Source organism: Hemiscyllium ocellatum, chromosome 6 (genome assembly GCF_020745735.1).
Source record: "Hemiscyllium ocellatum isolate sHemOce1 chromosome 6, sHemOce1.pat.X.cur, whole genome shotgun sequence".
NCBI classification, from domain to species: Eukaryota; Metazoa; Chordata; class Chondrichthyes; order Orectolobiformes; family Hemiscylliidae; genus Hemiscyllium; species Hemiscyllium ocellatum.
Genome location: NC_083406.1, coordinates 12,343,275 through 12,360,239, shown reverse-complemented (window position 1 = coordinate 12,360,239; position 16,965 = coordinate 12,343,275). Strand labels below are relative to the sequence as shown.

The window sequence follows — 16,965 nt, the reverse complement described above, 5'->3', positions numbered from 1 at the left end:
TAAGCTTCTCTGTTTGAACTTTAATTGAAAGACAATAATACCACTGCATAATGTTAAAGCAACATTAAAAAATACAGGAGAAACGCTCTGCTGGCCTGGCAGTAGTTGTATTGAGAAATGTCAAGGTCATTGACCTGAAACATTAACCATGCTCACTTCTCCACAGATGCTATCGGGCCAGCAGATTGACTCTGGGCAGCGTCAGGAGGTGGAGAAGTCAATGTTTTGGGTGTGACCCTTCTTCAGGACTGGGGGTGTAGGGTGTAGGGGGAACTCCCCTGTGCTGAGAGGAGCAGCACAGGGGAGTTCTCCCTACACCCTATACACCCAGTCATGAAGAAGGGTCACACCCAAAATATTGACTTCTCCACCTCCTGATGCTGCCTGGCTTGCTGTGTTCTTCCAGCCTCCTGCCTGTCTGCCATGGATTCCAGCATCTGCAGTTTTTTGTTTGATCTGTACCAGAGTGATTCTTGCAGTTTATTTTTTTCTGTACCAGATTTCCAGAACCTGATGTTTTTGTTCTTTTGCTGTTAGTATTATGGCAGGATTCTAAACTTGGATGGTTGAATGTATGTTTTATTTATACTCGATTGCACAAATTTGTATTGACTGCTTCATTATAAAGGCTGATTGCCGGAGCAGCTGCTTCCTGTGAGCACTGGTGATAGCTATTCTGGTGTTGGGATGTGACCAATTTCATCAAGGTAGCAATTACTATCAATTCCAGACTGTCTTGACACTATTAAGAGTAAATCACAGAGCATAGGACTAATGTAATATTGTTGTTAAGATCATGTGACAGTGGCAGCACTCGTCCCTGATGTATAATAAAGTATCAGTTTAATTTTTGTACCAATCTGGTCACTTTCATGGTCAATGTTTGTTGCCAGACCACAAATTAATTGCTTTATTGATCTCATAACTTGTGGTCATTGGATGTGAATTCAGAATTACTGCCTTGCTGGTGAATTTGTGACCAGTTCTCCCTGTCAGCATTGTTTTTAGAAGTCCTCAACTTCTGGTCAAGCCCTTTATGTTTGTGTTGATCAGCTGCAGCATCAATAGAAGCTAAATGCTGGATGCATGTGTTCAAGGTGGCAATGTTTCTATTGTAACTTATATGATGGCATACACATGCCAGTCTAGTTGTAATGCAGTGACCACACAAAAAAACCTCATCCTTTAACAGTTACGTACCTGCCAGCCTTGTAATTTACACCGTTGCAGAATGAGGCAACACTTCTCTTCTGCAGAAAGCTTTTTCCTGTCTCCCAGTATAATGTCAGCCAGAATCCTGTACCTGCATGGAAAGTCATAGGAGACATAGAGTCATAGAGATGTACAGCATGGAAACAGACCCTTCGGTCCCACCCGGCCATGCCGACCAGATATGCCAACCCAATCTAGTCCCACCTGCCAGCACCCGGCCCATATTCCTCCAAACCCTTCTTGTTCATAGACCCATCCAAATGCCACTTAAATGTTGCAATTGTACCAGCCTCCACCACTTCCTCTGGCAGCTCATTTCATACACACACCACCCTCTGTGTGAAAAAATTGCCCCTTAGGTCCCTTTTATATCTTTCCACTCCCACCCTAAACCTATGCCCTCTATTTCTGGACTCCCGCACCCCAGGGAAAAGACTTTGCCTATTTACCCTATCCATACCCCTCATAATTTTGTAAACCTCTATAAGGTCACCCCTCAGCCTCCGACCAGAATTGCACGCAATATTTCAACAATGGCCAAACCAATGTCCTGTACAGCCACAACATGGTCCCCCAACTCCTGTAAAGTGGAGTACAAAAACAGAAATTTTCATGATTTGTCCTCCCTTTATTTTGGATGACACTGCCGTGAAGTGATGCTCTGAATCCTTCCCCATTTGGCTGCCTTGAGTATCATACAAGACACTTGCTTCCAGGTTAGTTAATTAATGTATTTAGTTAAAAATTACACAGCACCAGATTATAGTCAAACAGGTTTATTTGGAAGCACAAGCACTAGCTTTCTGAGCATTGTTCCTTCATTAGGGAGCAGCGTTCCTAGAGCTAGTGCTTCCAATTAAATCTGTTAAACCATAACCTGGTGTTGTGTGATTTTTAACTTTGTCCACCCCAGTCCAACACTGGCACCTCCAAACCACAATTAATATCTTGTGAGGAGACAGAAGGCAATCCAAACTTTTGGAAGTAGTAATTGGATATCATGGATATTCTAGTTTTTGACCCTTGGCAATCCCACATTGTGATTTGCTGGCTGTGAATGCATGACTTGCATATTTGATTTGATTTATTTCATTTGATGTGATTTGATTTATTGCTGTCACGTGTACCTATGTACAGTGAAAAGTTCTATTTTGCTAGCAGTACAGGCAGATCTTAATGTACAAGGACATACAAATCATAGGGTGCTTAGAGAGAGCCAGGTATACAAGGTTATGACTACACAGGAGTAAAAGCAAGGTCAACAGTAGACCTGTCTATTATGTATAGACATCCAACAAAGTTCCTCTTTTTCTAATGTAGAATTCATTTCAGTTTTTGCATAGTTTTAGAGAAGGCAATTGTAACTGATTTCTAGAAATTCCAGCATAACATATCCTTGGTAAACAGAATAAGGACAATAAATGAATTACAGTGACAAATGTTGGACAAATAGAAATATGTACCGTTACATAGGTACTAAAATACCATTAGAGCTCATTAAACCTTATCTTTACATGTTTACTCTTACTGGTAAATATTACTCATGTAAGAAATGTGATCACAGTATATAAATTCTTCAGTACTCCTATCTTTTCAATGTATGTTTTTGTTGGAGCATGTCCACAAAAATAATGAGCTTGATTTTTTTCCACTTGGCAGATTTGCAAAGAAGCAGAAGTGTGTACTAATTGGAGAAAGACAGCTTTGTATTCGAGTCTATTCTTCTGCTAAAGCAAATAAGTATATAACCTTTTTCACCTACAATTGTATGTGTAAGTTTATAGTTTTATATTATTCATATAACCAGTTGGCAGCCAATTTTTGCATTATGCTTGAGAGACAGGTTAGGCTTCATGCAGTATCTGAAAATGTGTTGCTGGTTAAAGCAGAGCAGGTCAGGCAGCATCCAAGGAACAGGAAACTCAATGTTTCGGGCAAAAGCCCTTCATTCCTGATGCCTGAAACGTCGAGTTTCCTGTTCCTTGGATGCTGCCTGACCTGCTCTGCTTTTACCAGCAACACATTTTCAGCTCTGATCTCCAGCATCTGCAGACCTCACTTTTTACTCTACTTCATGCAGTATCTCTTAATCTGGTACCCATAACTACCAGCTCAGGTGTTGGCACTGACATTCCTGATGAAGGGCTTATGGCTGAATTGTCGACTCTCCTTCTCCTCGGATGCTGCCTGACCTGCTGTGCTTTTCCAGCACCACACTTTTCAACTTTGACTCTCCAGCATCTGAGGTCCTCACATTCACTTTGTTGGCACTGCATGTATCTTAGTGGAGAGTTGGGATCTCATACCCTGAGTTATTGGATATCACTGAGCTACAACCAGATCATTGAAAAGATGGGTCATTTGCCAACTCGCTAGAGGGCAAGGTTTCAGATGAGTCATGCTTCAGAAGATCTTGAAGGTTGGCATACAGGCAGGTGCTGATGGGCATGTATAATGCAATGTTGGGTGTATTACTTGGCCTGCCAAATACCAGTCAAAGAGTTTGCAGGATTTCAACACCAATCAACACCAACACCAGAGGATATCACTCGGAGTTTTCACTGTTGGCAATCTGTATTCTCCTGCTGTACAGGAGACACAGAAATGTTTCAGCAGCAACACACATACCAGCTAAAGCCTTGGGAGTGGATAGATAGATATCTGGCAGCTTGCATTTGTAGCTCGGTGAGAGAACTCACACAAAGAAGAAACCTACCCCACTTTGCCTGCACCAATCTATCTACCAAGCACATGTCTGTCCATGACAGTGGAGGAGGAGTCCCTTTTCACACTGAGGACTTGCTCCATCATGTTCTATGGTTCTGCCACCATCTTAAATGGGATCGATTCAGAACTGGCAAGCCATGAGGGGCTATCAGCAGCATCATGCATTTATTGCACCACAATCCGTTATCATCACAGACTGGCTTATCCCTCACACTACCATCACTATCAAACCAAGGGATCAACCCACTACCCAGACTGTAGTCAGGTGTAAGGAGTGAAGGAGACATATCAAAAGAAGCATCAAGCATGCCTAAAAATGAGGTATAAATATGGTAATGCCACAACACAAAACTACAAACATGCTAAGCAGCGGTAGAAACATGCTATGAGCAAATGCAACGAGAGCACGAAGGCTTTCAGTCCTGCTGTTTTGGCAGTCGAGAAGAGGTGAGCACAGAGGGGTGGTCAATCATATCTAGGACCCACTCACAGAAATTAGTCGGAGTCTAATTTGGGGTGGCACGGTGGCTCAGTGGTTAGCATTCTGCCTCACACTGCCAGGGATCCAAATTCAATTCCAGCCTTGGGCGACTGTCTGTGTGGAGTTTGCACATTCTCCCCATGTCTGCGTGGCTTTCCTCCAGTTTCCTCCCACACTCCAAAGATGTGCAGGTCAGGTGAATTGGCCATGTCAAATTGCCTGTACAGTTAGGTGCATTAGCCTGGGTGGGTTACTCTTCGGCAGGTCGCTGTTGGGCTGAAGGGCCTGTTTCCGACCTGTAGAGAATCTAATCTAAAAAAAATCTAGTCTGTGGTGAATGCAGTTCTAGATTCTATGTATTGCTTGTTGAGGATGGTTTTGTACAGACACACAGATAGGTTGCTTGTCAGGAGGCAGATGTCTGGGTGTGTACGTGGGACACCTTCCTAATCGGTTCACCAAAACATCAGCCTAACACCCTCAGCATGCCCAGCTGCCTACTGAGCAAACCCCAATGCACGTTCATTCGACCAAATGGCCTTGTCTATAAGTGGGTGGAGTCAAGGAAAGGCCGTCAGCATTCTTAAAGATCCATCCCAACCTGACAATGTTTTTCTACAACCTCTACCATCGGGGGATTGGTACAGAAGCCTGATCATACGCACCAGCCGGTTTCGCAACCGTTCCACCCTACTGTTGTTAGAATACTGAATGGACTCATAAACTCTTAACATTTGCCTGTACCTCTCTTTTTATTTTTGCCGCTGATTACCTATTATTTACTAGCTATGCCACTTAACAAAGTGATCTTCCTTATTGCTCGCAAGACAAAGCTTTTCACTGTGCCTTGATACATGTGACAATAAATTCAATTCAAGGGGAGGGATGCCAATGTTGTTCAGGTGCCATGGCACCATCACTCATGGGCACAGTCTGCACTCAGCTCAAGGATTTGGTCATGTTCAGTTGTCTGCTTAAGTCAATCCTGGTTCGGGGATCTGTCTGTCTGCAGTCCAGGGGTGGGAAGTGGACAGGACTGTAGGGCTGTCACAAGCAGTCAGAAAAAATTGGGATCATCAGTCGAGAAGATGTGAGCACAGAGGGGTGGTCAATCATATCTAGGACCCACTCACAGAAATTAGTCAGAGTCTAATTTGGGGTGGCACGGTGGCTCAGTGGTTAGCATTCTGCCTCACACTGCCAGGGATCCAAATTCAATTCCAGCCTTGGGCGACTGTCTGTGTGGAGTTTGCACATTCTCCCCATGTCTGCGTGGCTTTCCTCCAGTTTCCTCCCACACTCCAAAGATGTGCAGGTCAGGTGAATTGGCCATGTCAAATTGCCTGTACAGTAGGTGCATTAGTCTGGGTGGGTTACTCTTCGGCAGGTCGGTGTGGACCTGTTGGGCTGAAGGGCCTGTTTCCAACCTGTAGGGAATCTAATCTAAAAAAAATTTTGTCTGTGGTGAATGCAGTTCTGGATTCTATGTATTGCTTGTTGAGGATGGTGAAAAGTGGTGATGTAGAGATTTAGCCCATAGGTACTAAAATACATTATTGTGCTTTTACAAAGATCACAAATTGAATCTTGAAAAGGATCAAGCATCAGACTTTTGCATCTATCAGCTTTTTATTTAACCCCAGGTGATTTTTTTTAATGGACTAAGTTATCTGTTCTATTTTAGGTGGGCAAAGTTAAAAGTCATACAGCATCACATTACAATCCACCCGGTTTATTTGGAAGTGCAATCTTTCAGAGCGCTGCTCCTCTATCAGATAGCTAGTGTGGCAGAACCTGTGTCCTATAATGCTGCCCTACTCGCTTCCTGATGAAGGAGCAGCACTCCAAAAGCTTGTACTTCCTAATAAACCTTTGGACTTTAACCTGGTGTTGTGTGATTTTTTAAGTTTGCCCATCCCAGTCCAACACCGGCACCTCCATGTCATATTTTAGGTGTAGGGGAGAACATTATATTTCTTACACAAGCACTAAACTGCAGAAGACAGATCTGTTAACTAAGACTTTATTATCTGGTAGAAATGAGCCAATAAATTTGTTATGGGTATACTCACATCAGATATTATTTGAAAATTTTTGCCATACAATTTAGAGATTGCTGAGTTAATTGAGGTTAAACACTAGTTATGCCAGATTTTGAGTACAGAGGTTACTATCTGTCCATGTTTGCTATTGTTGCAGCAGTAACACACAATTTCAGTGCAGTTTCCTCATTCACACGATTACTGCATTTGTCTGAGTGGGACCAGTGCTGTTGCCTACCTCAGCACAACATGGGGATGGGAGTAGGCACTGAAATATTATGGCACAGACCATCTGCTTCTCTAACAGGCTGCACTCTGTGGAACTGTTTGGACTGACATTGGGTGCATGTGGAGACTAGACAAGTGAAACACAAAGACTCAGAAGTCCTCAGCAGTGGTGCTAGAGACCAGAGGATGGTGGAAGTGAAGAGGGAGAAGGAAGTCATCGTTCAACAGGGGACAGAGAGACCTTGAGAATTGCCTTCCAAAGGAAATGGAAGTAGGTGCTGTGTGAGGTCAATGCAAAGCATCTAGGTCTGAGGTCCTGGTGCAGTGCTAAAACAAGTTTAATGTTCTTAACCAGATGGTCAAGGTCAGTGAAATGATCACCATACGATATCTTGTACATACCAGTCCGTCAACTTTCCATTTTAATACACAAGCTCCTGTCATTCCCAATTAAGGCTCGAACCTAACATCCAGACACTGCACCTCACCCTCAGACATTACAACGATGTAAGTCTCATGGCTAGCTCCTGCTTCTTATTATCTAACTCCAGCTGTTTTAGCTATGGTGGAGACATCATCCAAAACAGGTGACTGACCGGCTTAGCTTCCTTTTGCAGGATAGAAGGCAAACCAAAAGCTTTTGAATATAATTTGATTTTAATTCATTCAGGAGTTGACAGTTGTGCACCCACTTTAACAGACTAGTTCTTTCTGTATGTGTTTTTTAAAAGTAATTTTCATATTTAAAATTGGATTAGCCATAGGTCATGTAATAAATACAAAAAAAAGTTTTTTTTTGATAAACCTATGTGATTGTAACAAGGTCAGCCAGGGGACCTCATAGGATATGAGGGTCCCTGATTGGGGCTGGTAACCTGGTACAATCAGGGATCCCTGGCTGACAGATATAAACAGGAGTGTCAGAGGTTCCGTTTACTCTGAGAGCTGTCTCTGAGGGAGCTGGACCAGTATCAAGGAGTCTCCACTTGTAAGTAAAGGGTGGCTTGGTGATAGGATACCGGCCTCTGTGGAATTATTTCAAAAATCAGATTTCAGCTGATTAAGCATAATGAGCTAGATTAACACTCTTAAGTACATCAATGAATATTATTTTAAGCAAAGACTCTTGAAAACATATATCTTCTAAACTACTACTTTTGGTGGCTTATCTATGAATTTGAGCAGAAACTTGAGAAGAAAGGCTTGAACTTGTTAAAATTAATGGAAGTTTGACCACAGTTTGTTGTCAGAATGATGATTGCAACCAGAACTTAAACTTTACAATTCAGGCTGAGCCCATGAATGACTAGCCAGCACCCACTCTGCATCTGAAGGAGCTCAACACCTTCTGCAATGACATTGCTAACAATCCCAGATGTGATTCATTCGAGCAACTGCAGAAATACAGCTGGAACGTCATCAAAAAGAACATCCGGTGGCTAATCCAAGATATTCCCTGACAGCAACCTACCATGCCACAATGATGAGGTGCTGGTGTTGGACTGGGGTGGACAAAGTTAAAAAATCACACAACACCAGGTTATAGTCCAACAGGTTTATTTGGAAGCACTAGCTTTCAGAGCGCTGCTCCTTCATCACCTCAGCAATTTTTCTGAAAGCTAGTGCTTCCAAATAAAGTTGTTGGAATATAACCTGGTGTTGTGTGATTTTTTTTTACAATGCCACAGATCTCCAAATATCACCTTTGGCAAAGTTGTCCTGCAGAAGGGGAAAACTAGGTTCCTTATGCCTTACAGTGTCCTATGACCTCTGTGTAATATTTTACTCTAATATATTCAAAGCTTTATATCTGCACTCATTGTTTATTTTTTTTCATAGGATGTGAGCATCAAAGTCAGCATTTGTCATTTTATCTTTTCCTGATTCTCTTGTCGATCTCTGTACCCAAGGAGTGATTGCCAGTGATGGTAGAGCCAAGGTACGTAAACTGATGGACGACATTGAGTTCATTGTCATCGATGGTGATGACTGGTGGTGCCCCTGTGCCCAGGACATTCATCTTCTTCAGACTGAGAGTCAGCCAGAAATCGTTGCAAGCATGAGAGAGGCAGCCTATCAGTAACTGGGGTTCCTGCTGAGTGTGTGTTGCAACTGCAGCATCATTGGCAAACAGCATGTCTCTGATGAGTGCAGCACGTAGTTTTGTCTTGGCTCTGAGGCGGGCCAGGTTGAAGAACCTGCTGTCTGATCTAGTGCGAAGGTCAATCTCCTCTGTTGCGGTGCCAAAGGCATGTTTCAGGATCACAGCAAAGAAAAATCCCAACGAGTGTGGGAGTGAGACACAGCCTTGTTTGGTGCCGCTGCGGATGTTGAAGGACTCAGAAGAGCTGCCATTGAACTGCACTGTCCCCTTCATGTTACAGGATTCTATCGTGCTGTGCAGTTTCAGTGGGCAGCCGATCTTCAGGAGAACCTTGAAAACACCGTTTCTGCTGACCAAGTCTAACGTCTTGGTGAGGTCAATGAAGGTGACATGCAGGGGCATTTTCAGTTCTCTGCAGTTCTCCTGCAGTTGGCAAAGGGAGAGGATCATGTTTACTGTTGACTTATTAGCTCAGAAGCCAGACTGTGACTCTGGGTATACACGTTCTGCCATTTTCTGCAGTCAAAATGACCCGAGCGAAGGCTCTGGTGACAGTGTTGAGGAGAGGGATACCTCTATAGTTGTTGCAGTTGCTTCTCTTGCCCTTGTTCTTGTAGGGGGCAATGATCTTGGCATCCCTCATGGCCGACGGTACAGCTCCTTCTTGCCAGCATTGTCAAGTCATGCAATGGGAGCAGGAAGCTAGTCTTGCAGCACTTAATCAGATCAGGAGGAATCCCGTCGCTACCCGGGGCCTTACCTGAGGTCAGGCTGTCAAAGGCCTTGCTGAACTCTTCTACTGATGGCTCTGTGTCTAGCTTGTCCATGGTCAGCAAGCACATGATACCATCAAGAGCTGGAGCGGTCATGGTGTACTCTCTGGAATAGAGATCAGAGTAGTGTCCTACCCACCTCTCCACTTTGCCTGTGATTACCTCCCAGTAGAGGATTTGAGGGTAACTGCCTTGCTTTGAGCTGGTCCTAATCCCTTCTTGATGCCTTTGTATATTCCCCTAATGTTCCCCATTTTATCAGCTGTCTGAATGTCCTCACTTAGCTGAGTCCTGTACTGGTTAGTGCAACACCTGGCAGTCTGCTGAACCTTGTTCCTGACAGCCCTGAGAATCTGCATTTTCTTCCAGTTAGCTGACCACTTGTACTCAGCTGGCACGCTTTGTGGGGAGGGGGGGCAGATGACATGACATGGAAGTGAAAAGCAACATAGCCTGCAGGAACCACCTTGAAGGAGTGATCCTTGCAGATGTTGTTTTCATAATGGTCTTGCACAAGAGAAAATCCCCATATTAGAGCATGAAACCTAATGGGAAAATGCATGAACTCCATAACGCTACCATATATAGAACCAGCCAATAAGCAGCTGGATAAAGAGAGGCCTCAAGTAAGTGCCAGGCTGTAAGAATCTGAGGCATCTTCTCTCAGCAGTGGGGTAGTGAGGGGCTGTGGCTGAGATACAAGAAGGGAGATGTGGCAGTGGCTGGAGATCCATATTCCGTGACATGTGTGCTTTGAGAAAGGTCTTTTAAATTCACTTGTGAGATGTGGATTTTACTGGCTAGGCCAGCATTTGTTGCATGTCCCTGGGCTGCTCTTGAGAAGGTGGTGGGGAGCTGTGGTCCATCTGCTGTGTGTTGACCCACAATGGCATTAGAGAGGGAATTCCAGGATTTTGATCCAGTGATACTGAAGGAAAGGTGATATGTTTCCAAGTCAGGATGGTCAGTGGCCTAGAGGGGAACTTGCAGGTGATGGTGTTCCCATGTAACTGCTGCCTTTGTCCTTCTGGTTGGAAGTGGTCATGGATTTGGAAGGTGCTACCCAAGGATTTTCAGTGAATTTCTGCAGTCTATCTTGTAGATTGTACACACTGCTGTTACTGCATATCGGTAGTGGATGTTTGTGGGTGTGGTGCCAACCTAGGTTGCTTTGTCCTAGACGGAGTCAAGCTCCATGAGTGATATTGGATCTGCTTATTTCCAGGCATGTGGGGAGTATTTTACCACACTCTGGACATGTGCCTTGTAGATAATGGACAGGATTTGGGGAGTCAGAAAGTGAGGTTACCTACTGCAGTATTCCTAGCTTCTGATGTGCCCTTGTAGCCACAATGTTAAAGTGGAGAATTAAGATGAGTTTCTGGTCAATGGCAGCCCCAAGGATGTTTATAGTGAGGGATTCAGTGATGGCAACACCATTGAATATCGAGGGGTAGTGGTTAGATTGTCTCTTATTGGAGATGGTCATTGCCTGGCATTTGTATGGTATAAATATTACTTGCCATATGTCATCCCAAGTCTGGATATTGTCCAGATCTTATTGCATTTTAACATGGATAGCTTCGGTACCTGAGGAGCTATAAATGGTATTGAACATTGTGCAATTATCAGCAAACCTCTTCATTTTTGACCTTATAATGGAGGCAAGATGAAGCAGCTGAAGATAATTGGGCCTAGGACACTATCCTAAGGAATTCCTGCACAGATTTCCTTGAACTGAGATGACTGACCTCCAACAATCACAATCACCTTCCTATGTGCCAGGTATGATCCCAACCAAAAAGAGTTCATCCTCAAGGCCCATTGATTCCAGTTTTGTTGGGGCTTCTTGATGCTACACTTGGTTGAATGCAGCCTTGATGTCAAGGGCTGTCACTCTCACCTCACCTCTGGAATACAGCTCTTTTGTCCTTGCTTGAACCAAGGCTATGAAGAGGTCAGGAGCTGGATTTGTCCTGCCAGTGGGCCAAGACCTATTGAGGAAAGGTGATGCTGGTGTCTGGGATATAGTCATATTCACGGAATCATACCTTACAGACAATGACAGGCTGTTGCTTGACTAGTTTGTAAGACAGCTGTCCCAATTTTGGTACTGGCCCCCAGATGTTAGTAAGGAGGACTTTGCAGTCCATTACTGCTGTTTTCTTTTCTGGTACCTCGATCGATGTCAGGTCTGTCATATTTCCTTTCTTTGTTGTGAATGATATAAGTTTGATACAACAAATGATACCATTCCAGAGGGCAGGTGAGAGTCAACCATATTGCTGCAGGTGTGGAGTCACATGTAGTTCAGATGAGGTAATGATAGCAGATTTCCTTTCTTGAAGGAATAATTGGGCCAGATGGGATTTTCCTGATATTTGACAAAGGTCTCATAATCATCAATAGATACCTAATTTCATTTTCTTTATTCAATTCAAAATCCACCATCTGCATTGGCAGGACTAGAACCCAGGTCCCTAGAACATCAGTTGAAATTCAGGATTAAGAGCCTAGCAATAATACCACTAGGCCATTGCCTCCCTTTTGCCAAGTTGTCACGGTACTGCTCAATCTTTATCTACAGTGTTGAGTGCTACTCAATGTCATTTCCTCTTCAACAGGTTAAATACTTATTCCAGTAGCCACAAATCCCAAGGGACCTCTGATGAACTTAAGGGGACCTCAAAGAGTGCACCATCCCAACCTTTCTTACACATTGGTGTGTATGTATATATTGGTCAATATTGTAATGTGAACTGGCTCAAGCACCACATGAAAAGCCAAGTATCTGTTGAAGGCTCTGACAATCCAAGAGTATAGGACAGCAGGAATATGATGTGTCCCAAGCAGATGATGTTCCTTTAGAGTCACCTGTGATAACCAATGTAGTTGGCAGAAGATTTAGCAGAGTTGGGAATGCCAATCCAGACAATGATAGCAGAGGAGTCAACTGGAGTCATTTAAATCTCCCTCTTGTCCTCATTGTGAGATTGGACAGCCAGATGCAGAAACATTTGCAGGGTATACTGGGTGTACGGACAGATCTGCAAGTCATCACATTGACAATAGTTTCAAGAAATGATGCCAGTGCGATAGACCCTCATCATGTTGAGGTTGACACAGCATCAGATGTGTGCCATGGTTCTCCAGGTCAATTGGGCATTAAGTCAATAACCTGCTGGCAGCAAAGGGAGGATCTTTTGCCACAGCATGACTGAAGAGATAATTAAATTAATAATACACACGGTCAACATGTGTGGACCTTCAATGTGTTCAGTTGAGTTTTATGTTCTGATCTACTTTGTGATCTTTTATGATGATATCATCTTTGTGATTGCCACAACTATATGATACTGAGAGGCCAACTAGTACATTCTTACATTTAATGAACCTCAGAGTCTCCCTCAAGGAGAATCCTGTTGATGTTGCAGCTTTGGGATGTTGTCAATGTATTATCAATCAGGCTTGATGGATATAAGGGGAGTTTTATTAGCCCAGTTGCAGATTGGCCTCTAATTTATTCTATGAATTACCTCAGTATTTGAGACTCACACATACCTTATCTATCTGTTGATCCATATTTGGACTACATTGACCTTTATTACTGGAGATATGTTGGATTTTGTATCTGAAGAGTCTTGCCAGTCTACAATGTTGTCACCTGCCAGCTTGCCCACACTATGGAGTACCAAGTTATACAGTCCACACAAAACAAAACAACAATCAGGGAGACATGAACTGGTCCGCACAGCTGTCCTGGAATCTCACTTTTCTTGAAGACTCATGGTTCTTTTCAACCGTCGCCCTGTACAGTTTCTGTGCTTCAGCATACAAACATCTGATCTGCAGCATCAGCCAATTTTTAGATTAGATTAGATTACTTACAGTGTGGAAACAGGCCCTTCGGCCCAACAAGTCCACACCGACCCACCGAAGTGCAACCCACCCATACCCCTACATATACCCCTTACCTAACACTATGGGCAATTTAGCATGGCAATTCACCTGACCCGCACATCTTTTTGGACTGTGGGAGGAAACCGGAGCACCCGGAGGAAACCCACGCAGACACGGGGAGAACGTGCAAACTCCACACAGTCAGTCGCCTGAGTCGGGAATTGAACCCAGGTCTCAGGCGCTGTGAGGCAGCAGTGCTAACCACTGTGCCACCGTGCCGCCCACCATATTATAATGGACAGCTTCAAATAGCCAATTCACCAGTTACACTGGTGCTGCAGAGTTGTGGCACCAGAGAGGACCTGAGGACTGAAGTCTCATGGCTACTCCTTGGGTACACTTGCGTGGTCCACAGACAATGATCACAAACAAGCTACACAGCAGAGAAATGAAATCCTTCAGTTCACAAACATGGCAGGTTGGCCTACGGGCTGCCTTGGCAGTCACATGTCTATAATTGATTGCCCCTTGCACTTTATGGAATCCAAAAATAGCCTCACATCTCTTTGGTCTCGTGGGCTTGGTGTTGTCAGTATTTTGGAGAACTTGTTGTAGTTGTCCTCTCTTCTAAACATTGCATCCAATAACGAGCCTGGTGCATTGAGGAGCTGATGGCTACAATATACCACAGGAGCTGACAGCTGATGCCTGGAATGATTCTGAACCTTAGGAATTCAATGCAACCACGACCTTCAGTGCCACAGGCATTGGACCCCACACAACTTGAACCATGCAAACATTTCACAAATAAGTGGGACTGCCTCTTTCGAGAGTCGCAACCACCAAAAACAGAGGGCCCTGAATATCCAGAAGTAATGCATACTGTGCCGGTGCATTTTCTTCAGGGTAAGCTGTTTTCTTTGGGCAGCACTCCCCATTAGCCTTTCAGTGGCATCCTGCTTTTTAACCTCATCAGGCCACACAGGTTGCTGACCAGCAGTGCACCGCAATCAATAGCCAGTAACTCTCTACTCCTTCCTCTACTCACCTCCTTTATTGTGGAACCTCGAATGGAGTACATAATTCACGTGCCTCACACCTTCCTGTGACTCAGCAGTATCAGGTTGCCCTCTGTGGTCATAGCCCATCTTCAATATGACCCTCTTTCAGATCAAATCTTCAATGGCTGCACTCCATGACAGTTTCGAGTAACTCTCTCATGCAGGTACAGACATCACACAGTCTCAACTGCAGTCTCCAGCTGTTCACCATAATCTCCTTCTTTGCACATTTATCCCACTTTTGTGTTGTTGACTCAACCCTGCCGAGTTGCTCTCTGTTGATACAGTCCGTGAGATCTGCACAAAATTGCATGGGAAGCAAAACTCTGAACCAGTTGGTGGTTTGATTGCCTCAAATGTCTATTAGTTAGTCTTTATCAGAAGGCAAGTTGGCTTTCCAAAATTGTGCGCATCTTGCTTTCTGTATTGTTAGTCAGGTGATATGATGCCAGGATCGAACCTGTTTGAACCCAAATCCTGAAGCGCAGAAATGGTGCAGGGTGACAAGTGAGAGAGAGAGAACCACTGGTCTTCCAAAAATAATCAGTATTACTGAGAAATGGGCAACTCTCCCAACAATAAGCATAATATGCTTTGTGTGCGCCTGCTTGTTAATTCTATTGAAATTAATGATGAAGAAAGAAAACAAAATGGTTAAGTTTCAACAATCTTATAATTATCCAAGAATATTCACCTCAGTCCTTATAAGTTTCAGAAGGCATTTGATGACATGCCCTTTAAAAATGTTTTGGTGTAGAAAGGCAGGCATCATAATTAATGGGGAAACTTTTGTTAGGATGCTTGGGAAAAGATATGAGAGAAAAGGTTGGTATGAAAGAGGAATCAAGTCTGCAGTGATATTGCCCATATGGACTGCTCATTGGTGGAGTTAAAACATGAAGAAAATTAAACATCAATAAAATAACAGAGGATGAGTGATGCAGGTGGAAATGTAGCCTGGAGAGGAGTAGAGTAAGAAAATGGACCAAAAATTGCTTCCATGAATGCTGAAGCCAGCCTTTTGTCTCAAATCCTTGATGCATTAGTCTATTAGACTAAAACTGGAGAGGAAAACAAAGGCATCCTGTCCTGATAACCATTAGAAACATGAGGTGAAATGTCACAGTGAAAGGACAGGTTACACTGTGACCATCTGTTCATGCTGGTGTTTCATTCCACAAGAAAAAGCTTTAACTGTAAGTCAATGAAATGAAGACCGATTGAGAGATCAGTCTGGATCTGCTCTTTTGGGTTATGATTATCAACTAATTGAGCTGTTCATAAGGAATGTAACATTACACTCTACTTAAGAGCAATATACTTTTCACAATGTAGGTTAAATTGTTTATACATTGGAAAATTGTCACACTGAGCAGGCAAATTTATACTTCTTTAATGAAAAACTTGTGCTAAAAATTGTCACAAAAGCCAAATACCGCAATTTTTAATATGATCTGATAATGAACATTGGCAATAGCCAGTAAGCAATCTTCTTTGCATTTCTCCCAACTTATTATAAATACTGACCTCAAAAAAGACTTGCATTTATATAGCACCTTTCATATATTATCAGACATCCCAATCATCTCTGCCAAAATGCATCACCTCTCTCTTCTCTGCATTAAATGCTATCTGCCACTTGTCTGTCCGTTCTGCTGACCTATCCATGTGCTATTGCAATAGATTAGTATCATCAGTGGTTGACATCTTTTCTTTTGATTAGGGTAAACATCATAGCTTGGGGAAAAAAGAGTTTTCTTTTGTTTCAGTTTGGGTAGTTCTCCAGACTTCTCAGCTGAACCTGAATGTGTAAAGCAGTTGCTTCTGAAAAATTGAAAAGTTGATTTAGATTTGTTTAAAATAGGTTATCTCAGTGTAAGGAATTTAGTGTTAAAGTTCCAAACCAAAAGTGTGTTGCTTAAAATCCTGAAGAGGTTATTTAAAGTTGAGAAAGTAGACTCTGTAGTGTGAAGATGTCCAGGAAGAGGGTGTCATGTTCTCAGGAGTTAAAGTTATTGTAAAATTAAGTCGTATATAGGTGACAGAGAAGGAAATTCTCTCTGGTGTAAAGAGCTGCTTTTACGATTAATGAGACTATATTTTCAGCTTGTATTTTGAAGTCTCTAAACATGCATTATATTTAAATAACTTGTAATCATTCGACAATGGGTTGGGAACAGGGGGTTGGTGTTGCACAGTGTTGAGGGCGAGGGGTGGTGTTGGGGGGCGGGAGGCGGTGTTGGGGGTGGGGGGTGGTTTTGGGGGCAGGGGCAGTGTTGTGGATGGGGGGGCAGTGTTGCAAGGTGTTGGGGTGGGGGCGTGGTGTTGCACGGTGTTGGGGCGGGGGCCGATGTTGCACAGTGTTGGGGGCGAGGAGCAGTGTTGGGGGCAGGGGGCAGTGTTGGGGTGGGGGGCGGTGTTGCATGGAGTTAGGGTA

The 16,965-nt window shown here is 43.5% G+C and overlaps 1 protein-coding gene across 1 annotated transcript in view; it reads right to left on the bottom strand.

The window, feature by feature from the left end:
* The window catches only part of myo16 (myosin XVI), a 351,480-nt gene that overhangs the window by 41,422 nt on the left and 293,093 nt on the right, over positions 1 to 16,965 (bottom strand). Inside the window, exon 27 of the mRNA XM_060826459.1 lies at positions 1,201 to 1,303. Within this exon, the coding sequence (XP_060682442.1) occupies positions 1,201 to 1,303 (103 nt within the window). The remainder of the gene's footprint in view (positions 1 to 1,200; positions 1,304 to 16,965) is intronic.